At 54.9% G+C, this 23,601-nt stretch overlaps 1 protein-coding gene across 1 annotated transcript; it reads left to right on the top strand.

The window, feature by feature from the left end:
• Positions 1–505: 505 nt before the first annotated feature.
• Positions 506–23,550, top strand: NOTCH4 (notch receptor 4). Its single transcript, XM_059938475.1, has 30 exons — positions 506–698; positions 1,492–1,573; positions 1,760–2,052; positions 3,644–3,991; positions 4,091–4,213; positions 4,324–4,560; positions 4,685–4,840; positions 5,300–5,494; positions 6,959–7,072; positions 8,153–8,266; positions 8,353–8,475; positions 9,314–9,473; positions 10,095–10,240; positions 10,650–10,802; positions 11,023–11,140; positions 11,382–11,469; positions 11,830–11,983; positions 13,700–13,884; positions 15,623–15,875; positions 16,125–16,237; positions 17,223–17,746; positions 18,319–18,702; positions 18,812–18,987; positions 19,531–19,750; positions 19,933–20,014; positions 20,109–20,247; positions 20,762–21,057; positions 21,297–21,444; positions 21,989–22,086; positions 22,257–23,550. Exons 1-30 carry the CDS (start codon positions 632–634, stop codon positions 22,944–22,946), a joined length of 5,979 nt encoding a protein of 1,992 aa, XP_059794458.1. The 5' UTR covers positions 506–631; the 3' UTR covers positions 22,947–23,550.
• Positions 23,551–23,601: the final 51 nt, after the last annotated feature.

Here is a 23,601-nt window from a genome sequence, read left to right as displayed (position 1 = left end):
CCAGCATCTTCCCCATTTCCCAGAAGGGGAAAACTAACAGCCCAGCAAGGGCCAAGGGTAGACCCAGAAGTCCCCTGTGTTCCTTTTGCCAAGATGAGTGGGTGGAAGCGTGCGGATTCTCTGAGAAGCATCTGTACTGACCTCGCAAAACAAGCATCCTCTCCATGCAAGAGGAATAGGAGATGTCTCATCACCCCACACCTCTGTTTCCAGGTCCTGACCCGACCCCGCCCCCAGGGCATAGGGCAGCCGCCTTGCAGTTCCCGTCTCTAGAAAGGGGAGACCACAACAGAAGGACTGGGACTGCTCCAGGGGCCCCGTTCCCCCGTCTATCACTTGCACTCCAGCCACACTGCCCTTCTTCCTCGCCACCTCCCCAGGGGTTGTCAGGGACAGAAGGCCCCTCCCTCATCCCCCTCAATGTTCCTCCACTCCGCCCCCCCCCCCATCACTAGGGTGTCCAGGACATTGTGTGACTCAGGAAACAGCTCAGACGTGAGGTTCGCAGCAGGCCGAAGAGGAGGAAGAAGGGGCCGTGGGAGCAGAGGAGGTGGTTATTGCCTCAGTGAGGGCTCTGAGGGTCCCACTGGAAGAGGCAGGGGGGGATCTGGGCTTGGGCAGGGGCTCTGGAATGCAGCCCCCTTCACTGCTGCTGCCGCTGCTGCTGCTGCTGTGTCGGTCAGTCGTCCAGACCAGAGGTGAGGCGTGGGGTGGGAGAAGTGAGGGGACCCACATTCCTTAGGAGGATGTCCAGTGGGTTGGGGACAGAGGGTCAAGCCCCATGCTTTGAGGCAACACCGGATGGAGAAGATTCTCACCCCCCCAAATGGGACTGCCGGCAGGGAGAGACAACTCTGCAGCTACACAGACCCAGGCTATGGGCCCCGTGCCAGGGGTGGTGACCGTAGGGGGGATGGGTGAGAAGGTGCCCACCCCCAGGGAGAACCAAGTTGGCCCTGGAACTGGGGGACAGCGTGCTCTTACAGTCACGTTTAGGAGGAAGAGCGGGGAAAAGAGGGACCACCTGCTAGGGGAAGAGATGAGAGGGAACAGGAGATGGAGACACGGGAAGGTCAAGGGCCCACCAAGTCCCTTTCCCAGTCCAGCTGTCCCCATCCCCCGATGGCTCAATGCTGGGCCCTTCCGGGAGGAAATCCCTTCAATGTTTCAGCCATTCACCTCCCAGGAGTCCCCTCAGCCCCCCTCCTGATCCCTGTTGTCTTGCTTCCGAGGGATGGAGCCTGAAGCTGGACTTGGGAGGCCAGAGAATAAACAGGAAAGGAGGGGTGGGGATTAGTAACTGAGAGGCCTGGGATCTAGGGGGCTGGGGAGTGAGCACCACGTGGGGACTAGGGACAGGAATATCAAGGCGATGGTGGTTTAGAGCACCTGTGCAGGGCTGCTGCAGGCAGGTCCCTCCGGAGCGTCCAGGGGAGGAAAAGTGGAGCGTAATGCTCCCTGCTCCCGGCTCATCCTCATCTCCATCTCTAGGGCTGCCGTGCGGGAGTTTCCCAGAACCCTGTGCCAACGGAGGCACCTGCCTGAGCCTATCTCAGGGGCAAGGGACCTGCCAGTGAGTGTACCTTGTGGGAGTGGGAGACTGGGAAGGGGAGTAGGGGAGGGGACGGGGAGAAATGGGAAGAAAGGAGAAAGGGAGGAGGTGAAGCAGATGAAGGGAAACAAATGAAGGCAAGGGAGGGAGGGAGGAGAGAAAGCAGAGGGCCAGGAAGTAAGCTCTCCTGTCTCCTCCCCTGCCCAGGTGTGCCCCTGGCTTCCTGGGTGAGACATGCCAGTTTCCGGACCCCTGCCAGGATGCCCAGCTCTGCCAGAATGGAGGCAGCTGTCAAGCCCTGCTTCCCACCCTTCCCAGCTCCCCCAGCCCTCCCTCTCCCTTGGCCCCCAGCTTCTTCTGCACCTGCCCCTCTGGCTTCACTGGTGACAGGTGCCAGGCCCAGCTCAAGGACCCCTGTGCTTCCTTCTGTTCCAAAATGGGCCACTGCCACATCCAGGCCTCGGGCCGCCCACAGTGCTCCTGCATGCCGGGATGGACAGGTGAGCATTGATGGGAGCGGCGAGGAAGGGGGACAGGCAGGGGCCACGGGCTGGGCTGTGGGGTAGGAAAGGTGGAACTAGAGCCTGAGAGACTGCGAGCCCTTTGAGGAGAGAGGCCGAGAGAATCAACAAGCCAATTCTTGGTGAACCATTTACCCAAGATTGACATTCACCGACAGGATAGTACTGATTGCTAAGATGTTGAGGTATTTCCAAGCCAGCTGGTAAATAGCTACTGCCGCAGCCCCCTTCGCACACCACCCTGACCCCTTTCCCAGCCCCTCAACCTCCCCTCGGTCCACTAGCTAGAGGGTTAATGCCTAGCACAGCAGGGGACTTCCAGGACTCTGCATTCTGAGCACCTGAATGGCTTCTATTCTGAGTGGTGGGAGCCCATACTGTCACCTGGGAAGACTGCAGTGATGGGCGGTGTGATGGGGAGGGGGTGCAGCCCTGGAGCGAGAGAGCAGGACACATGACGGGCAGGGTGTGCTACCATGAGGAAGTGGTCAGGGGTGCCTGGACAGAGCTGCGAGGCCCTGGAGAGAAAGGATCCATAGCGCCTCACCAGGATGGGGAGGGCTGGACCGGGCAGCAAGGGCCACGCGGCCAGAGAGTGCTTGGGATGTGGGTGCATCCAGGAGGCGGTGGACTAGAGACAAAGTTTCTCAAACTTGGGTAGGCATAGCAGTCACCTGGAAAGCCTTAAACATACCGGTGCCCTGTCCCAGAGAGCCTGCCCTAGTGCATCTGGGGTGGGCCCAGGACATGGAGATTTTTTAACTGACGAGGAAATTCTGAGGAAACTGGGCCTGAGACTGGGTGTGAGAGACCAGCGTACGTGACAACAAGAAGGATGGCCAGTGGCAACTAGCCAGGCCTTGTGCTTCAGAGTAGGGGCTCTGGGCGGCCCCCTCCTCGGGTCCATTGCCAGCTCTGCCACTGATTAGACATGTGACCTTGCGTAAGATATTTAAGCTGTCTGGGTCCTCGGTTGTCAGCCGATGTCCACACTTCATAAGGCTGGTGTGGGGAAGAAAGGGGGCGATGTTCAGGAAGTGCTTACTTAGCTCAGTACCAGCGCCACCGCCGCCACCGCCGCCATTCCCACTGGTGCACACGGCTGTGAAGTGAGTCTCTCTACCGTTATCCGGACCATTACACCCACCTGAAGTTCAGGAAATCAGGATAAGAGAGGCAAGACGACTGCCCGAGGGCACCCAACTGGCCGGGCCAAGGCAAGGGGCTAAGTCTCCTGCTTGCAGAGGCTGCGTGCTTTCTAATTCGCCACCAAGGTCACCACTAAAGGAACCCTACGTCCCAGATTTTCCCAAGCAGGGCTGATTCACAATACTCCCACCAACAGCTACCTGTTCAGTTTTCAGCTTGAAAAATGTGGTCACTCCAGATATAACTCTCCCAAAGAATGATAAAAGTGAGGGTGTTGGAATAGGGCAGAGAGGGTATGGGAGGGAAGGGAAGAAAACATGGAAATTAGACACAGAGATAATCCAGAGTGAGAGCTGGGTCATCTCAGAGGAGCTGGAATTTGTGCAGTGCTAGGAAAACGCCCCCCCGTCCTCTGCCTCAGGTGAGCACTGCCAGCTCCGGGACTTCTGCTCAGCCAACCCCTGCGTCAACGGAGGGCTGTGTCTGGCCACATACCCCCAGATCCAGTGCCGCTGCCCACCTGGCTTCGAGGGCCACGCCTGCGAACGCGACGTCAACGAGTGTTTCCTGGACCCAGGACCCTGCCCCAAGGGCACCTCCTGCCATAACACCCTGGGGTCCTTCCAGTGCCTCTGCCCCGCTGGGTGGGGGGGTCCACGCTGTGAGCTCCGGCCAGGACCCTGCCCCCCCAGGGGCTGTCCCAGTGGGGGCACCTGTCAAGTGGTTCCAGGGAGAGACTCCACCTTCCACCTCTGCCTGTGTCCCGCAGGTGTGTCCTCGCAGGGGTCCTCCTGCAGCCCCTCTCTCTGGGCACGGAGGTTGCCTCCCATGGGTCCCCTTTCCTCAGCTGATCGCATGACCCTGTCAGGTTTCACAGGCCCAAGCTGTGAGGTGAATCCAGATGACTGTGTCGGGCACCAGTGTCAGAACGGAGGCACCTGTCAGGATGGGCTGGGCACCTACACCTGCCTCTGCCCAGAGGCCTGGACAGGTGAGTCGTTTCAGCCAAGTTGATGGCACCAGTGGCCCAGATGGTCAGCCCCTGTTCTCCACTCCTCACAGGGCCCCCAGCTCCAGCACCTGTCCCCTTCCCCTTGGCAGGCTGGGATTGCTCTGAAGATGTGGACGAATGTGAGGTTCAGGGTCTCCCTCGCTGCAGAAACGGGGGTACCTGCCAGAACTCAGCTGGCGGCTTCCATTGTGTGTGTGTGAGCGGCTGGGGAGGCACGGGCTGCGAGGAGAACCTGGACGACTGTGTTGCCGCCACCTGTGCCCCAGGATCCACCTGCATCGACCGTGTGGGCGCCTTCTCCTGCCTCTGCCCACCTGGCCGCACAGGTGTGACACGGGGTACAGGGAGGCGGGAGGTGGGAGGTGGAGATGGTACGTGACAGAAGCACCAGGAGGGCAGCTGGGAGCTTCAAGCGGCCTCTGAGAGCCTCGCCTCCACCCTGCCCTCCAGGCCTCCTGTGCCACATGGAGGACATGTGTCTGAGCCAGCCGTGCCACCAGGAAGCCCAGTGCAACACCAACCCCCTGAGGGGCTCCACATTCTGCGTGTGTCAGCCTGGCTACACGGGGCCCACTTGCCACCAGGACCTGGACGAGTGTCAGATGGGTGAGGCACCTCCGCATGAGACCCTCTCTGAGCCCCCAGACAGCCTCTGCACTGAAGAGGGAAGCAGGCAAATTGTTTTCCAAATTAAAAATATAAACATCTCGGGGATTCCCTGGCGGTCCAGTGGTTAGGACTCCGCACTTCCACTGCCAAGGGCCTGGGTTCGATCCCTGGTTGGGAAACTAAGATCCCGCAAGCCGCACGGTGGCCACGTAAATAAACAAACATCTCTTTTTCCTGAATTTGTCCATTTTTGGCATCTCTGCCTCACACGGTCTTCTCACCAATCCTCAGCCCTCGGGGCCCCATTTAGTCCTCCTCCATTTTAAAGCCACAATCCCTTTCCCCACTTTGATCTCATCAGCCACAAACAGGGTGCCCACACCTGCCCTGCCACTCTGGCCTCCTCGCCCTTCCACCACTGACCCCTGCGGACTCCCGGATCTTCTCTCCTCCTAGCCCAGCAAGGCCCCAGTCCCTGTGAACATGGCGGCTCCTGCCTCAACACGCCCGGCTCCTTTGAGTGCCTCTGTCCCCCTGGCTACACGGGATCCCGCTGCGAGGCCGATCACAATGAGTGCCTGTCGCAGCCCTGCCACCCTGGCAGCACCTGCCTGGACTTGCTCGCCACCTTCCAGTGCCTCTGCCCACCAGGTACCAGCTGAATGGGCCCTCGGGTAGAGGAGACGGGAGACTAATCCCGAACCCATTGGACGTGACCCCTCCAGAGCACAGACAGCCTCAGGCCGGTTGGGGTCAGACAGCAAGAATGCTTCTCCTCCTCCCCTCACCCCCCAGATGAAAACTCTGGGAAACCGACGGCCCCTGAGAGAAGGGCTGCCACAGACGGTAGTGAGGCTGTGCACTGCTCAACTCTGCATTCATTTCATAGACACCGCAGGGTACACAAACTGGTCCACTGTACACAGAGGCCCATCAAGGGAGAGCAGAGCAGCAGTTAATAAACTTTTCATGCTGCAGCCTCTGCTTATGCCAACCCAGAATGCTCCTCCTAATCACAGAAACTCTCCCCTGTAGAGACTGAGAGTAAACCTCTAAAATCCCAAAGGGTCTGTGTGCTTGAATTTGGTACAAGGGGAAAGGAATGCTGCAAGGCTGCACCTACCTACAAGTTAGTGTTAAGAGGGGTAAACCTCTCCCCAGGGAGACAGTGATAGAGCCAATATCAGGGAACTGAATAAAACCAGAAAAATAACAGCTTACTTTGTGCCTGAGCATCTTACATGCATTATCTAATCTTTACAATAACCCTATGAAGTCAGCATTGTCACTATGCCCATTTTATAAATGAAGAAACTGAGGCACAGAGAGGTTAAGTGACTTGTTGAAGATTGCCCAGCTTGTAAGTGGCAGAGCCAGGATTCAACCCCAAAGCTTTGATAGTTTTACCCACTATACTACACAGCCTTCCTAAGCTGAGAAGTATCCAAAGAAAAATGCTGAGAAAACTATCCAGTAATCCAAGGGACAAGGTTGTAGAACTCAAGGAGCTTCAGAGGCAGGTTCCCCAGGCAAGAAGAGGGAGGCAGTCGAGGTCCAGAGTCTGATCCAGCTTCAGTTCAGGGTGAGACAGTGGAGACCAGGAGGAGGCCGAAGAAGCAGGACAAGTATGGGAGTGACACAGGTCCCCAAACGCCCTTCAAATCCCCACCTTGGGGATCCCTGGTCTCCCTGGCACAGAGGTCTGCCCAGGTAGAACAAGAGGAGTGAATCACCTCCAAGCAGATGCCCATTTGTCACATTGGTACCTCGAGGACCTCCAGGCTGATCAGCCCTCCCGGGTGAGCCCTGCCTTCTGTGCACAGAGGAATGGCCCCAAAATGCACTTCCCCAGAGCCCTCCCACATGTCCCGGCAGGTGCCCTGCTCCCTGAGCTTTCACACCTGAGGGGGGCAGAGCCAAACACAGCAGAGCAGCAGGGCCTCGGGTTCGTCTCTCCAACCCACACGCAGACGGCCCCCTGGGAGGGGCTGCCTGCTGGGGCACAGGTCAGGTCAGGGACAGGGCTGGTTCTAGAACCCGGGCCTCCTGGGCAGAAGTGGTGAGCAGCTAAGGCAAGGCTGGCCTGGCTGAGCCTCGCCCTTGACCCCTCCTCAGGCTTAGAAGGGCAGCTCTGTGAGGTAGAGACAGACGAGTGCGCCTCTGCCCCTTGCCTGAACGAGGCTGACTGCCACGACCTGCTCAATGGCTTCCGGTGCGTCTGCCGGCCCGGTGAGTGCAGATTCCACTCCACGGTTCCAGCCTGGCAATCGCCCGTGGCCTCTTGAAGCTCTCTCGGGCCAGACCGAGGAGCGCCCCGTTTCTCCAACTCCTTCTCTGTTCTCCAAACTCTCTTCTGTTACGTCCTCCAAATCTTCCCCTGCTTACTCGCCCACCCTCATCTGAGTCCTGCTAAGTCACCCAAATGTCCCTCCTCTCCAGCCCTCCTGCAGAGTCCTCTGTACTCTCCCCCTGCATGCCGGGGGTCCCTGGCTGGTCTTGGCACTGTTCGGCATGGAGGCAGGGAAAGTCGCCCCAGGCCTTCCTTCTCCAGCTTCACGGGACATCCCTCTGTTCCCTGTTATGATAATAACCGATGTTTATTGAATATTTACTCTAAGCCAGGCACTTGGCTATGTACTTTTCAGGCATTATCTCATTTAATCCTCTCAGTGGTACCATGAGTAGTTTATATTATCATTTCCCTTTTACAGGGGAATAAAGTGTAGCCTAGAGAGGTTGGGTAGCTTGCCCAAAGTCACACGGCTAGCAGGTGGCTGTTTCACCTTTCTGCACCACCCTCCTGTCATCTCCACCTGCCCCAGGTGTCTCCTCTGGAAGTCCTCCAGGTTCACCTTTCCTAGCAAGGGAAAGGGCCAGGACTTGTATCTATTCTTTTGATAAAATGTATTTTCAGCATTAGTACACATATCCAGTTATGCCTTATTTATATAAAGGCTAAAGTTACCAAGTTATGCTCTATTTTGTCCTGAAATCCAAATCACTATTTGAGAAGCCCCCATATTGGGGCCTTCATTATATAATGACACGTTTAGACAAAACCCCAAACCAAACCATCTGAAACAAGATTCTCTCCCTTGCAATTTGTAGCAATGTTATTTCTGTATTTGTAAAGAGAAGGCTAAATACCAGTGTTAACTCTTAATTTCTTGTTTGAATCCATGAAATCATGCCTGTAAAGCTCAAACATTTATAACAAACTCCCTCATAAATCTAGAGAAAGTCAAGAAAAGAAAAAAAAAAAAAAAAAGACCTTGGTCATCTCTCCCCTCTCACTCCCAACCCCACCAGGATTCACCGGCTCCCAGTGTGAGGAGGACATCAACGAGTGCAGAAGCTCTCCCTGTGCCAACGGTGGGCAGTGCCAGGACCAGCCTGGATCCTTCCATTGCAAGTGTCTCCCAGGTAAACTGGGGCTCAAACACTGGAGGCGAGAGTGAGGGCAGGGGCAGACTTCCATGCAGGTCCCTGACCCTCCTGCTGTGCCATAGGTTTTGAAGGCCCACGCTGTCAGGCGGAGGTGGACGAGTGTCTGAGTGGCCCATGCCCCACTGGAGCCAGCTGCCTTGACCTCCCAGGAGCTTTCCTTTGCCTCTGCCCATCTGGCTTCACAGGTCAGCAGGGGAGGCATTGGAAAGAACTGGAGGGGTATTTGAGTCCATTTGGGGTACAGTAGAGGTCACTGATGGGCATTTGAGGATTGGGATGTGAGAACAGAATGAGAATGGAATCCCTTAAATTTATGCAGTGCAAAACCTGCACAAACGTACAGGAGCTGAGGGTGTTACTGTAGGACCCACATCAGGCCCAACATGAGTGGTATGACTGGGGATCAGGACCAGAGGATGAGGTTCAAAGGCAAGCCATTCATTTGCTTATTTAGCAAACATTTATTAAGTGTCTACTATGCCAGACACAGACACAAAGTTGAGTAAGAGTTGCTATCCTCAAGTGGATTTAAATCTACTGTAGAGAGACCAACAAGTTGATTATGGCCCAGGGACGTGCTCTGAGAGGGGAATGCACAGGATCCTATAGGAACACAAAGGACTGGCCAACCCAGACTAGAGATGAGAAAGGCTGGCTGAACAGAGTCTTAAAGACTGAGTAGGAGTTTGTCAAGACAGAATGCTAGGCAGCGTGTTTTAACTGCAGATAACAGCATGTGCAAAGGCACGGAGGGAAGAAAAGCACACCCCGCTAAAGGGAGTGTAGGACATCCAGAGCTTAGGCTACAATGGGGCAAAGGTCAGAAACATAGCAATTGTAGGAAGGCCATGACAGGCAGGACCCCATGTGTCATTCTGAAGAAGTTGGTATCCTGAGGCATTAGGGAGCCACTGAAGGACAGGTTCATGGGGAGTGAGCAAGTCATGCATAAGAAGCGGCCTTTGGTCCCGTCAAGGACAGGGAGGGACTCTGTTTTCTCTCTGACCCATCTCCCCACCCCAGGTCATCTCTGTGAAATTCCCCTGTGTGCCCCCAACCTGTGCCAGCCCAAGCAAAGATGCCAGGATCCGGAGGAAGAGGCCCACTGCCTCTGCCCCAGTGGAAGCCCTGGCTGTGCCCCAGCTGAAGACAACTGCACCTGCCACCATGGGCACTGCCAGAGGTAACATCTTCCAGGCCCTCCCCATTTATAGTCTCCTCTGGGTCCTCCTCAGCTAGGGCAGGAGAAAAGAGCCAGTGAGGGGTGAGTCTGTAGGAAATGACCAATGGGGAATAGGAAGAAGATGGCAAAGTTCTGAGATCACAACCAATGGGAGGGTTTGACTGGTGAGTGTTATCCAATGAGGGGAGAGTTCATAAATAAAGAGGGAAACAGAGGACTAGGGAGGTCAAAGCAGAAAGAAGAGTATTAAATCCCAGGACCAATTCATCTCATCATTCATTAGACAAATATTTATTGAGCATCTACTATGTGTGGATACATTTCCAGGCATTGGGGGAGCAACACAGAACAAAAGAGACAAAGTATCTACTCTCATGGAGCTTTGGTTCTAATGAGGAAAGACAGACAATAAACAAGTTATAGAAGGGATGGATGAATAGATAGATAGACAGACAGATCTAGTTGGAGAAAACGAGTGGGGCAGGTAGGGCAGAAGGGGGACAATGCTGAGAGCAAAGACGCTGAGAAAGGGGCCAGAGTCTCAGGGCCAAAAAAGAAGTCATAGGGGTCTGACCAATGGGGAGGGGAGAAGAGAAAACCCCCCTTTCCTTTTATGACCAGATCCTCGTGTGTGTGTGATGTGGGTTGGACAGGACCAGAGTGTGACACAGAGCTGGGGGGTTGCATCTCCACACCCTGTGCCCACGGAGGGACCTGCCACCCCCAGCCCTTTGGCTACAACTGCACCTGCGCCACAGGTTACACAGGTGAGGCGCTCCCTAAACCATATATACCCTGGGCTGACCACCATTTAAATCAAGGGCAAGGCCAGTGGAGACATGTGTCCAAAGGGCTCTGGGTCTCAGTCACCACCAAGAAGAACTGGGCACGGGCTGGGACTTCCCTGGTGGCCCAGTGGTTAAGACTCCACACTTCCACTGCAGGGGGTGCAGGTTCCATCCCTGGTCGGGGAACTAAGATCCCACATGCCCCACGGTGTGGCAAAAAAAAAAAAAAAAACTGGGCACGGGCTACAGAGGGCACAGGTGACGTGCAGGAGGTGGTGAGAAAAGAAAAGAGGTTGGGGGATGGGGATGAGGAAGGGAAGGAAAGGGAAGAGGAGGAAAAGAAGGAAAAGGAGGTTTCCTTTTCTCAGACCCCACCCGCTTCCCTCAGGGCCCACTTGCAGCGAGGAGCTGACAGCTTGTCACTCAGGGCCCTGTCTCAACGGTGGTTCCTGTAGCCCCAGCCCTGAGGGCTACTCCTGCACCTGCCCTCCGAGCCACACCGGGCTCCGCTGCCAGACCAGCATTGACCACTGTGCCTCTGGTGAGTGCCCACCATGTCCTGGGGCTGGGCCACAGGAGGATGGAGAAACTGGTCAGGGTATGTTTGTACCACATTTAAAAAAAAATTAACTGGACACAGTGAGCTGTTGTTTGGGTGGGGAAGTTGCGGGGGGCGGGGGGTGCCCCATGTGGGGTGTGACTGAGGCCGCGGGCCAGGTTACAGGCGAGGAACCCAACCCCTCACAGCCTCCTCTCTCCAGCACCGTGCCTCCATGGGGGCACCTGTGTGAACAGGCCCAGCGCCTCCTCCTGCCTCTGCACCACGGGCTTCCAGGGCCCACGCTGCGAGGCAAGGATCCGTCCCAGCTGTGCGGACAGGTGAGCAGGGCACAAAGACCCCTGGAGGGAGGGAGGGAGCCCGGAGGGAGCCCTCCCCACCCTTCCTCTCCATCTCCTCTGGGGCGCCATGCTGCCTCTCATCCCACATCCCACATCCCTTCACTCTGCCTTCCCTCCTGCTTCCCCGTCTCCCCAGTGGTTGCCTGCCACCACATCACACACTCCATCCCCTTGTTGCCCTGGCCTTCCTCCTACTGTGCCCTCTCTCTTTCTTATCCAGCCCCTGTAGGAACAGGGCAACCTGCCAAGATGGCCCTCAGGGTCCCCGCTGCCTCTGTCCCCCTGGCTACACAGGAGGCAGCTGCCAGGTGAGGGGCACTGAGCCAGGTGTGCTGAGGAGGGAGGGGCAGGAGAGCTCCAGTGAGAGGGCCTCGGGTATTAAAAGGTGGCAGCAGGGAAGCTTAGGAGAGGTATCCACGTGAAAGGAGGTTTGGAAGTCTAGGAGTTGAGGTCTAGCTTGAGATTTGTATGGTTCACTGAAAGGATTTCTGATCCCAGCGACTGTTCTGGGATGTGGGTATCCAAGGAAACCAGGGAGGGTGACCTAGTCCCAGACCATTCAGGAGAGAGTTTTCAAGGTAAGGGATTTTGAGACACTGGCAGAGGACCATCTCTAGGCCTGGGAAGCTGATGGTCTTTCCTGCCTCACGCTCCCTCCTAACCCTCAGACGCTGATGGACTCATGCGCTCAGAAGCCCTGTCCACACAATTCCCACTGCCTCCAGACTGGGCCCTCCTTCCAGTGCCTGTGCCTCCAGGGATGGACCGGACCTCTCTGCAACCTGCCGCTGTCCTCCTGCCAGAAGGCTGCTCTGAGCCAAGGTACTGACCCAAGGACCGACTATGGAGCAGATGAAGAGCAAAAGAGTGTCCTCCCCTACCCCACCCCTAAGGACATCCACACACAACATCTGGGCAAACAGTGGACCAAGAGTCAAAGCAACACAGACAACCAGTTACTGATGCTGCAGCTCAACACCCAGGACAGCCTAACACAACTCAACTCCTAGCACCACGTTCAACACAACACAAGCAACACCACCCAGCCCAGTCAACCAGACTCCCGTTGAACACAACCACCAGGGACATAACCCAGTGATCCAGTGTGGAACAACTCAGCACTGTCTTTACCATCATAACTCAACTAGAGTGAACCACGCTTAACCAACTACACTCAACACACTTCGCCATGCCCCACTCACTCGGATGTTATGCCAACCCCCGGGTGAAAGAATACCCTCCTTGTTCAAATAAGTTTTGTTATGAGACAAACTTAGGAAAGAGACCATTGTGAAGTTAGGGGATGGCTGATGGGAATCACTGTGACAGAACATCAGAGGATGCAAAACCCAGGGGATGGACTTAGACCATTAGTTAAGGCACTTCAGGTGTCCCCACCTGAAGTTTCTCTTGACTTCTTTCTTGCTTGAGACATTTAAAGCCAAGAATATAGTTGCTTATAATGCCCTGATAAGCCAAAGAAGAGGTATTTCTCTCCATTCTGACAAAACAGGCAGGAGGAGGAACTTAATTTTTTTTTTTTTTTTTTTTTTTAGTTGGGGTATAGTTGATTTACAATGTTGTGTTAGTTTCAGGTGTACAGCAAAGTGAATCAGTTACACATATACATATATCCACTCTTTTTTAGATTCTTTTCCCATATAGGCCATTACTATATTGAGTAGAACTCCCTGTGCTATACAGTAGGTCCTTATTAGTTATCGATTTTTAAAAATTAATTAATTAATTAATTAATTATTTTTGGCTGCATTGGGTCTTTGTTGCTGCACGCGGGCTTTCTCTAGTTGCGGCGAGCGTGGGCTGCTTTTTGTTGTGGTGCGTGGGCTTCTCATTGCAGTGGCTTCTCTTGTTGTGGAGCACGGGCTTTAGTCGCGCGGGCTTCAGTAGTTGTGGCACGTGGGCTTCAGTAGTTGTGGCACATGGGCTCAGTAGTTGTGGCTCGTGGGCTCTAGAGCGCAGGCTCCGCAATTGCGGCCCACAGGCTTAGTTGCTCCACGGCATGTGGGATCTTCCCGGCCCAGGGCTCGAACCCGTGTCCCCTGCACTGGCAGGCGGATTCTTAACCACTGTGCCACCAGGGAAGCCCTAGTTATCTACTTTATATAGAGCAGTGTGTATATGTCGGTCCCAGTCTCCCAGTTTATCGCTCCCCCACTTACCCCCTCGTAACCATAAGTTTGTTTTCTACATCTGTAAATCTATTTCCGTTTTGTAGATAAGTTCATTTGTACCCTTTTTTTTACATTCCACATATAAGCAATATCATACAATATTTGTCTTTCTCTGTCTGAATTACTTCACTCAGTATGACAATCTCTAGGTCCATCCATGTTGGGAACTTGATGTTTTAATCTCTTCGGGGTCAAGAGTTACTGACTCCTCAGGCTCTGAGTGCCCTCCACCCACCCTAGGAATGTCAGTGGCCCCTCCATGGACCTCTCTGCTCACGGTCTGGAGCCCCTGAGCATCCTTCCACCCCACTTAGCTTTATCAATCCCTGTGTGTCTCTCTTCCCAGGCACAGAAGTCTCTTCCCTGTGCCAGAATGGAGGCATCTGCATCGACAGCGGCCCCTCCCATTTCTGCCACTGTCCCCCTGGATTCCAAGGCAGTACATGCCAGGAGAGGGTGAACCCCTGTGAGTCCAGGCCCTGCCAGCACGGGGCCACCTGCGTAGCCCAACCTAATGGTTATCTCTGCCAGGTGAGAGCGTCTAGAGGAGGTGGGGGAAGACAAAGTTGGGCTGGATGTGGGAAACAGCAGTCATGGGGCAGAAAGGGGAGGGGGAGAGGGCATTTTCTTTTCATTTACCCAACACATCCAACCAACCACCAAGTCATTTTACCTCCTCAATATTTCTCAACTCTGTCCTTGCCCCTTCACCCTCATCCCACTGCCTTAGTCCAGGGCTTCGCTGCATTCCACCCGGACACCTGCATCCGCCTCCTAACCATCATCCCTGCCTCCACACTTGTCCTCCTAAAGGTTCAGCCTCTACTCCACCACTAGGGTGCTCTGTTGGAAATATTAAGCTGGCCTGTCACTCTCCTGCTTAAAACCCTTCAGTGGCTGCCCACCTCTTTCACAATGAAGTCCCAAGCCCGGCGCGACCCAGCCCTGCCTGCCTCTCAGGCCTCACCTCTCCCCGCCAACCCCTAACCCTGCTCCAGCAACACAAAACTGCAGCTGACTTCCCTGCACCCCAGACTAGCTCTCTGGGGGCTTTCCTCACCCCTCTTCCACTGGATGGTGCCCAGGAGGCGTCTGCCTCAGGGGAATGTCCCTAACTTCTCTCCAGACTGGGTCAGGGCCTTACCTTGGTGGTTCAGGTCACTGAGCAGGCCAGGAAGGCAAAGCTGGGATTCAAGTCCAAGCAGCCTGATGCCTGTGCTCACAACCACGCGTTTGGATAGAAGGCATGATCCTTTAACCACCCTCTTTCTTTAACTCTTAAATTTTATTTTTTAACTTTTTATCACGAGCGTTTTCAAACATACACAAAAGCAGCATACTGATTAGTAGTGAACCCCCGTGTACCCATTACTCAGCTCTATTTCCTCTTTCGTGAAACTCCTTCCTCCAGAAGTTTCCAAACACACCCCTTGTCTGCTTCTTCCAGCCCTCTGGCCATTCCTCGGATGCTTTGTGAATCCCTTCTCCTCCATTTTTCTGAAGCCTTCCTAGTACTCCATTCTTGCATACTCTCCTTCCTCATGCAAGAACTTGGCACATGATACAGACCTCATCAATGACTCTTCTCTCACTAGCAAAATGATATGAAATAATCAGAAAATGGTTAAGGTCATCAGTTATGGAGTCATAGACTTGCATCGAATCCCAGCTCTGCCACCTACCAGCTGTGTGGCTTGTGCAAGTCACTCATCTTTCAAGGAATCAGTTTCCTTTTCTGCAAAGTGAGACTCAAATGAGATGATCCACATAGAGGGTTGTTAGGAGGGTTTTATGAGGTTATGTATATAATCATGCAATCAATGCCAGCTGTCTCTCCTCTGGTTGACTGAGAATTTCATGGAAGCAGGGATGAGTTTTAATTTTCTCTGTATTCCTAGAGCCTGAAAAAGTGCCTGGCACAAAGCAGGCATTCAATAAATGCTTATAAATTAATTAAGCGTGACAGAACCCAGTGGATGTGTGGTTGGGGGAAGAAGGTTTTTTCAAAAACGGAGCTATATCTAGTGGCAATGAATCAAAGAGATTGTTTGGGACTGGGAAGTGGTTGAGTTGTGTATTATCAAATAATTGTGTATCATGTGGAGTTGAGATAAAAGGGTTAAGCTACACGCGGCTGTGATGGATGGTGAGTTGAGTGATGCTTTGAGTTGGAAGGTGGGGTGCTTGCAGACTATCTGGAGCTGGGTCCCCTAGAGTGCCAGGATGGGCTCATTTACTGGTTCCCTGTCTGACCCTCTTTGCCTACAAGTGTACACCAGGCTACAGTGGACAGAACTGCTCAAAGGAACCTGACGCTTGTCAATCCCAGCCCTGTCACAACCATGGAACGTGCACCCCCAAACCTGGAGGCTTCCACTGTGCCTGCCCTCCAGGCTTTGTGGGGCTGCGCTGTGAGGGGGACGTGGATGAGTGTCTGGACCAGCCCTGTCACCCCACAGGCACTGCAGCCTGCCACTCTCTGGCCAATGCCTTCTACTGCCAGTGTCTGCCTGGACACACAGGTAAGGTCTGAGAGAGCGGGTATGGGCATTTCTGGGCACGGCTGAATTGACCATGGAAACCCAGACAATCCCCGCCCGTGGGGCAGCCTAGTCATCTGGTCCATCCCCCTGCCTCCACGCCCCACGCCAGAGAACATGCCCACCACCCCTTTGCCTGTGCGGCTAGTGCTGGGCCGTCTCCCGGGAATGAGCTCGGAAGGAGGCAGCGACTGAAACAGAGTGTTATGTTTAACCCCACCCCTGCCACAGGCCAGCAGTGTGAAGTGGAGCTAGACCCCTGCCAGAGCCAGCCCTGCTCCCATGGAGGGTCTTGTGAGGCCACAGCAGGACCACCCCCAGGATTCACCTGCCACTGCCCCCAGGTGAGTGACCACAAAGCTGCTTTCTCTGTTGCCCCCAACGCTGACGCAAGGTGAGAATGCCTGAGCCAGGAACCTGGGGGAGCACTGGAGTGGGAATTACTGGAGAAAGCCATCTCATGTCCACAGTGGTACGTGGTTCTCAGCAGCAGTCGTGGGGAAAGGCAGGATCAGGTGGTAGCATGAATGGAACTTTCAGAAATCATGGGATTTGGGAAGATCCCCAAATCATGGGATTTGGGAAGGTCCCCCAAGGCCAGCTGGGTGAGCTTGGATAAGTTCTTTTAACTCCATGTGTGTATTTGTTTATAGACCTCAGATGCATGAAAGTGGGTTAATCTTAAGCCTTGGTTCATGATACACGAACATACAAACTAACATTAGTTTATGTACTGCCTTCTTTTAATTATCCTTACAAGATAACACCCATGAACCTAAAACAATAATTACAATATTAATAATAACTTTCATGTACTTATGTCCTCCTGTATGCTGTTCCCTTCCCAGAGGAAGTGAAGTACATAATCCTATCTCCAAGGATCAAGATAATATAGTATTAGTTCAATTACTATTACTCTATTAACAGTTTCCTCTTCCAGGACTCACATCATGATGACAGTTCACCCATGTTTTTTTGGGTTTTTTTTTAAATTGGCGTATAGCTGATTTACAACGTTGTGTTAGCTTCAGGTGTACAGCAAAGTGATTCAGTTATACATGTACATATATTCATTCTTTCACCCACATTCTTGCGAACAGCTGTGGTTCATCCATTCTCCCCACTATGCAATATGTCATTGTGTGAAAAAAAAAAAAGGGAGACATGGTTTCAACTACTGTAAAATGATGAATTTGATGTTCTCTGAGGCCCCTTCCAGATATGAGAATCTAGGACCCTCTGAGTTATCTTAATGCAGGGGTTAGCTTAAGGGGAGGCAGGGAGAATAATACAAGGTCCTTCCCCCAATCTCTCTCCTCCTCTCCGCAGGGTTTTGAAGGCCCCACCTGCAGCCACAGAGCCCCCTCCTGCGGTCTCCATCACTGCCACCACGGTGGCCTGTGTCTGCCCTCCCCCAAGCCTGGATTCCCACCCCACTGTGCCTGCCTCAATGGCTATGGGGGCCCTGACTGCCTAACCCCACCCGCTCCTCCAGGCTGTGGCCCTCCTTCTCCATGCCTACACAATGGCAGCTGCTCAGAGACCCCTGGGCTGGGGGGCCCAGGCTTTCGATGCTCCTGCCCTCCCAGCTCTCCAGGGCCCCGGTGTCAGAGGCCTGGAGCAAAGGGATGTGAGGGCAGAAGTGGAGATGGGGCCTGCGACGCTGGCTGCAGCGGCCCAGGAGGAAATTGGGATGGTGGGGACTGCTCCCTGGGGGTCCCAGACCCCTGGAAAGGCTGCCCCTCCCATTCTCGGTGCTGGCTTCTCTTCCGGGATGGGCAGTGCCATCCGCAATGTGACTCTGAAGAGTGTTTGTTTGATGGCTATGACTGTGAGACTCCTCCAGCCTGCACGTGAGTCTGAAACCCTGATGGGCTGGGCGGGGGCAGGGTGAGGGCAGAAGGAAGGACATAGATGTCTCTCGAGTTACAGCATGACCACAGCCTCGAGCTTCAGGGAATTTCCACCCTAATAACCATTGCTAATTAGGGGTATAAGATGCTAGACTCCAACCCAGAGGAATGGGGCAGCATGAATATTTAATGTGGGGACCAAGAAAGAGGGCACTGCCTCTTTCAGAGCTACCCTCTGAGAGCTGTGGGATCTCTGGCCTCAAGCTTCTCTCTCTAAGCCCTGTTGCCATGGAGTATCTCCCCTAGCAACCAGCATCCCTGAGGGAAAAGGGCTTCCCTTCAGGGAGACAGGAGTTTGGGAGGGTAGAGAGCGGGGACAGTGTTAGGAAACAAAGGTGTCAGACATTAGGGTGTCTGGACTACCTACCACCCAGGGTCTAAGCCCATTACTCCAGAGCTGCCCCCACTTAGCAACCAGAGCCCTAGAGGCTGTGGAATATCAGGGATCCTCTCTGGGATGAGGAAGTCAGGTTTCTTTTGGGGTCCTGAGTCCCCGTCTCCTCAACCCACAGTCCAGCCTATGACCAGTACTGCCGTGATCACTTCCACAATGGACACTGTGAGAAGGGCTGCAACACTGCAGAATGTGGCTGGGATGGGGGCGACTGCAGGCCCGAAGATGGGGATTCGCAGTGGGGGCCCTCCCTGGCCCTGCTGGTGGTGCTGAGCCCCTCAACCCTGGACCAGCAGCTGCTTGCCCTGGCCCGGGTGCTGTCCCTGACTCTGAGGGTAGGGCTTTGGGTAAGGAAGGATAGTGATGGCAGGAACATGGTGTACCCCTATCCTGGAGCCCAGGCCGAAGAGGAGCTAGGAGGAACCCCAGACCCCTCTCACCATGAGAGAGCAGCCCCTCAAACACAGCCTACAGGCAAGGAGACGGACTCCCTCAGCACTGGGTAAGAAGGCTGGGAGGCGGGGGAGAGGGGGCAGACATTAGTTTTTTAACCAGCAGAGAGAAGGGAACCAGGGACCAACCGAAAGGTCTCTGAGGTGCCTTCCCCGCAGGTTTGTGGTGGTGATGGATGTGGACTTGTCCCGCTGTGGCCCCGACCATCCTGCATCCCGCTGTCCCTGGGACCCTGGGCTCCTGCTCCGCTTCCTTGCTGCGATGGCCGCAGTGGGGGCCCTGGAGCCCCTACTGCCAGGACCCCTGCTGGCTGCCCACCCTCGTGCAGGCACCGGTAGGTGGCCCCATCACTTCCCCTGAGTTTGCTCCCAGGCCAGCTTTCAGGCCAGCAACCAGCAATGAAGTCAAATGAAACAGAAGCACTGGAACCCCAAATGTTCTTTGTGGAGACTTACCTTTGTTAACCTTCTTCTCCAGCTAGATCTCCTCATGGCCCATTTGCTCTGCAATCTCCTTTACTTCCCTCAGTACTTTATTCTAACCTCTATCACAGACCGCCCACAAACCTTGGGTTCTGGTCTATTCTACTAAGCCGAGAGTATCCAACCATCCCCGTATCAAACAATTCACAGCACATGAAAGAATAATAGCTCTTATATACCACTTACTATGTGCCAGGCCTCGCTCTAAGCATTTTACAGTATTAACTTATTTAATCCTCCCAATGACCCCTATGAGGCAAGTACTATTATTATTCCCATTTTACAGTTGAGGAAACTGAGGCAAAAAGAGGTTACTGCACTTACCCAAAGGTCTCACCAGAGTACCCAGCCTCACCACGAATGGCCTCTTCTTCTGACTGTGTCTCTTCCACCAGAGCCCCCCGCCAACCAGCTTCCCTGGCCTGTACTGTGCTCGCCGGTGGCCGGGGTGCTTCTCCTGGCCCTCGGGGCTCTTCTCGTCCTCCAGCTCATCCGCCGGAAGCGCCGAGAGCATGGGGCCCTCTGGCTGCCCCCTGGGTTCACTCGAAGGTCTCAGACTCAGCCAGTTCCCCGCCGACGCCGGCCCCCCCTGGGCGAGGACAGCATCGGCCTCAAGTGAGAGTGAGAAAGAACTGGGGCTCAGGGAGGGGACTCGTTCCTGTGGAGGTATATTTATGATCAGAAGCAATAAGAGATGCTATGCAGAAGTTGAAGACACGGGAAGGGGGAGAGGGGTGGGAAGCCTGCTGGAAATCTTAGGGACCCTGAAGGTCCTCTACCCACCCACCCCCTTCCAGGGCACTGAAACCAGAGGCAGAAGTTGATGAGGATGGAGTTGTGATGTGCGCAGGCCCCAAGGAAGGAGAAGAGGCGGACCAGGTGAAAGCACTGGGGCAGGAATGGTCCTAAAGTGATGGAGGGCTTGAAGGGACAAGTCAACCTTCCTTCACTGATCCTTGTTCTGATCCTCAAGGTTGAAGAAATGGCCTCACCCTCCAAGTGCCAGCTCTGGCCTCTGAGTAGTGACTGTCAGGAGCTCCCCCAGGCAGCCATGCTGACTCCTCCCCAGGACTCTGAGATGGATGTCCCTGATGTGGACACCCGTGGGCCTGGTATGTGAGCCAACCCAGACTAAGAAAATGAAAACTCCCTTTGACCCTTTTAGAATCAGAAAGTCCTTTGATATCAGAACTGGAGAAAGTAATACTAGAGTGAGTGCTTCAAACAGCCATTCTCAAAGAGTGGTCCCAGGACAGAAAAATCAGCATCACCAGGGAAATTGTTAGAAATATAAATTCTCAGGTTCCACTCCAGAGCTACTGATACAGAAATTCAAAATATTGGGGAATCTGTGTTTTAACAAGCTCCGCAGGTGAGTCTGATCCAGGACTCAAGTTTGAGAATCACTGCCCTAGAATGTTAGAGTATTAAGGCCTGATGCTTCCTTTTACAGATGAAGAAACCAAAGCCCAGAGAAAAATAAAGTAGAAAGTCACTTGACTAAAGCCACAGAAAATCAAGAACCCAAGCTGGGCTTCCTGACACCTCAAGCTGTGATTCTCCCTGAGCCTCCATGTTCTCCCCCTTCCCCAGTTGTCTCCCATTCTTCATGTCTCTCACCCACAGATGGGGTGACACCCCTGATGTCAGCAGTCTGCTGTGGGGGAGTGGAGTCCAGGACCTATCAGGAGACATGGTTGGGAAGCCCTGAGCCCTGGGAACCTCTGCTGGGTGGAGGGGCCTGTCCCCAGGTTCACACCGTGGGCACTGGAGAGACCCCCCTGCACCTGGCTGCTCGATTCTCCCGGCCAACCGCTGCCCGCCGCCTCCTTGAGGCAGGAGCCGACCCCAACCAGCCAGACCGGGCAGGGCGCACCCCCCTTCACACCGCTGTGGCTGCTGATGCTCGGGAGGTTTGCCAGGTCAGTGCCCACTGGGGTTGCTAAAGGAAACGGGGCAAACTTGCAAGTAAGGCTGGGCAATAGCATCCTCTGGGTTTGGCAGAGAGGAAGGTGATGTGAGACTGGGGACTGAAAAGAGAAACAAGAACAGATGGATGAATGTGGATTGGGAGGTGGTTAACAGTGTGAGGGACCTTAGCTAGCAGTCTAGATATACCAGGGGTCACTGGCCCTCTCTGCCGCCCCCCACCCCGCCCCAGCTCTTACTCCGCAGCAGACAGACTGCAGTAGATGCGCGGACAGAGGATGGGACCACAGCCCTGATGCTGGCCGCCAGGCTAGCTGTTGAGGACCTGGTTGAAGAACTGATTGCAGCCCAAGCAGATGTGGGGGCCAGAGACAAATGGGGTATGGATCTGGGGAAGTTGATGTTGTGTTATCAAGAAGTTGAGCAAATGGGGTGTGAGATAAGATGCAAAAAAGAGGGGTCAGCAGAGGGACCAACTGGAAGCTGGGTCATTCCCTCCCACCCTGCTGTCAAGGTGGTAAATCTGCAGTGTGGTGGCAGTAGGCAGCACGTGAGTCTTCCCTCATCATCCTCAAACACACACACACACACACACACACACACACACACACACACACACACTACCCTAGTCCGCTGGGAACTAGGATGGGGGAAGAGTGTGAGAAGGAAGGGGGTCTCGTGGGAGGTACGTGATCTGCCGGTCCCATCGACCCCAGAACAATGCCCCATTGTCCCTCCCGCGCGCCGGTGACGTCACTGGAGCAACGCTTCCTGCAAGCCGGCGGTCACCCGGGCAACGCTTCCGCCTTGGAGGGACCCGGCGGGCTGAACAGCCCTTCCCCCAAGTCCAGAATCCGTGGGAAACAGGAACCCAGGCGTCGGGCCCCCAGCCTCGGGGTAACAACCTCTCACGTGGTGCCCTAGGAAAAACCGCGCTGCACTGGGCCGCCGCCGTGAACAACGCCCGGGCCGCCCGCTCCCTTCTCCAGGCCGGAGCCGATAAAGACGCACTGGACGGCAGGGTTAGACCGGGTAGCGGGCGTCCCCCACAATTAAGCTGACGCGGGAGAGGTGCAAAGCGCCGGAACTCCGAAAAACCTGAAGGGGGAGGGACCACCGGTCAAGTAGGAGGGCCAGTCCTGTGGGCGTGGCCTTCCCTGACCGCCCCCCCTGGCTGTTTCCTCCCGGGCAGGAGCAGACGCCGCTGTTCCTGGCGGCCCGAGAAGGAGCCATGGAGGTAGCCCAGCTGCTGCTGGGGCTGGGAGCCGCCCGAGGGCTGCGGGACCAAGCCGGGCTAGCGCCCGGGGACATCGCCCGCCAACGCAACCACTGGGATCTGCTGACGCTGCTGGAAGGGGCGGGACCACCGGAGGCTCGTCACAAAGCCACGCCGGGCCGCGGCGCCGGCGCCTTGCAGCGCGCGCGGACCGCATCAGGAAGCGTGCCCCCGCGTGGGGGCGGGGCTCAGCCGCGCTGCCGGACGCTGTCAGCCGGAGCCTATCCTCAAGCCCGGACTTTGTCCGTAGACTTGGCCGCCCATGGGGGCGGGGCCTATTCGCACTGCCGAAGCCTATCGAAAGGAGCAGGAGAAGGCCCGCCCCTCCGCGGCCGTAGGTTTTCTGCAGGCATGCGCGGGCCTCCGTCCAACCCTGCAATAGTGCGAGGAAGATCCGGGGTCGCGGCCGGGAGCGGGGGTGTGGCCTCAGCTGTTGACTGGCCCTGCGATTGGGTGGCTCTAGGAGCCTGCGGTCCCGCCTCCAACACTCCAATCCCGCCTCCTTGCCTTACTCCGTCCCCTGAGCGGGGATCCCCTCAAGTTGCATGGGGTCCCCCAGGCCACCAAGTAATACCCTTAAATGCGGGAGGCGAGGGTCAGAAATAAAAGGCTGCATGTCAGGGAGGAATTCTAAAAGTGAGTACTCATTAAATGACAAGCAGTATGGAAGGCCTCCAGATTTTAAAATCCTTGAGCCTCAAAAGTGAGGGGTCATGGGTGTAGTGTCTCTCCCAAAATGGTGTATGCCACATCGTCTTCCACGTGGAGAAACTGCAGCCCTGGAAAGAGAGTTCGGGGTGCTGGGATGAAGCAGGCCCAGCCTCTCTCACAGAAAATAAGGATGAGGTGTTACAGGAGGATGGAGTGGAATGGGAGAAGTACCCCTGAACCAAGAACTGCAGACAGATAGAATGTAAGATGTTCTTTCCTGTACATTGTTCCCAAAGGGAGCCTCTATCGCCTGTAACCCCCACTACCCACAAACGGCTGACAGATATTTATTGAGCACCTGCTGTGCGCCAGGCACTGTGTAGGCACAGAAGGCAGGGCCAAGGGTCACTCCAGCTGATGACTCCTTGCATTCTCCCCACCTCACCCCACCCCCAAACAAACCACTGCAGGGATGAAGTGCCACTCTTCTAGCCACCACTATATCTAAGAACCCCAAGTCTGTCACCCCATAATAAAGCTGATTTGAAGTGTTACCATCTTTTGGAGGGGTTGGGGAATGGAAAAAACACGAGGTTGACTGCAGAGTGTT

The sequence above is a fragment of the Balaenoptera ricei genome, chromosome 11, assembly GCF_028023285.1.
Source record: "Balaenoptera ricei isolate mBalRic1 chromosome 11, mBalRic1.hap2, whole genome shotgun sequence".
Lineage (NCBI taxonomy): Eukaryota > Metazoa > Chordata > Mammalia > Artiodactyla > Balaenopteridae > Balaenoptera > Balaenoptera ricei.
Note: the sequence above shows the minus strand (reverse complement) of the source record. Positions and strands in the feature narration are given on the sequence as shown.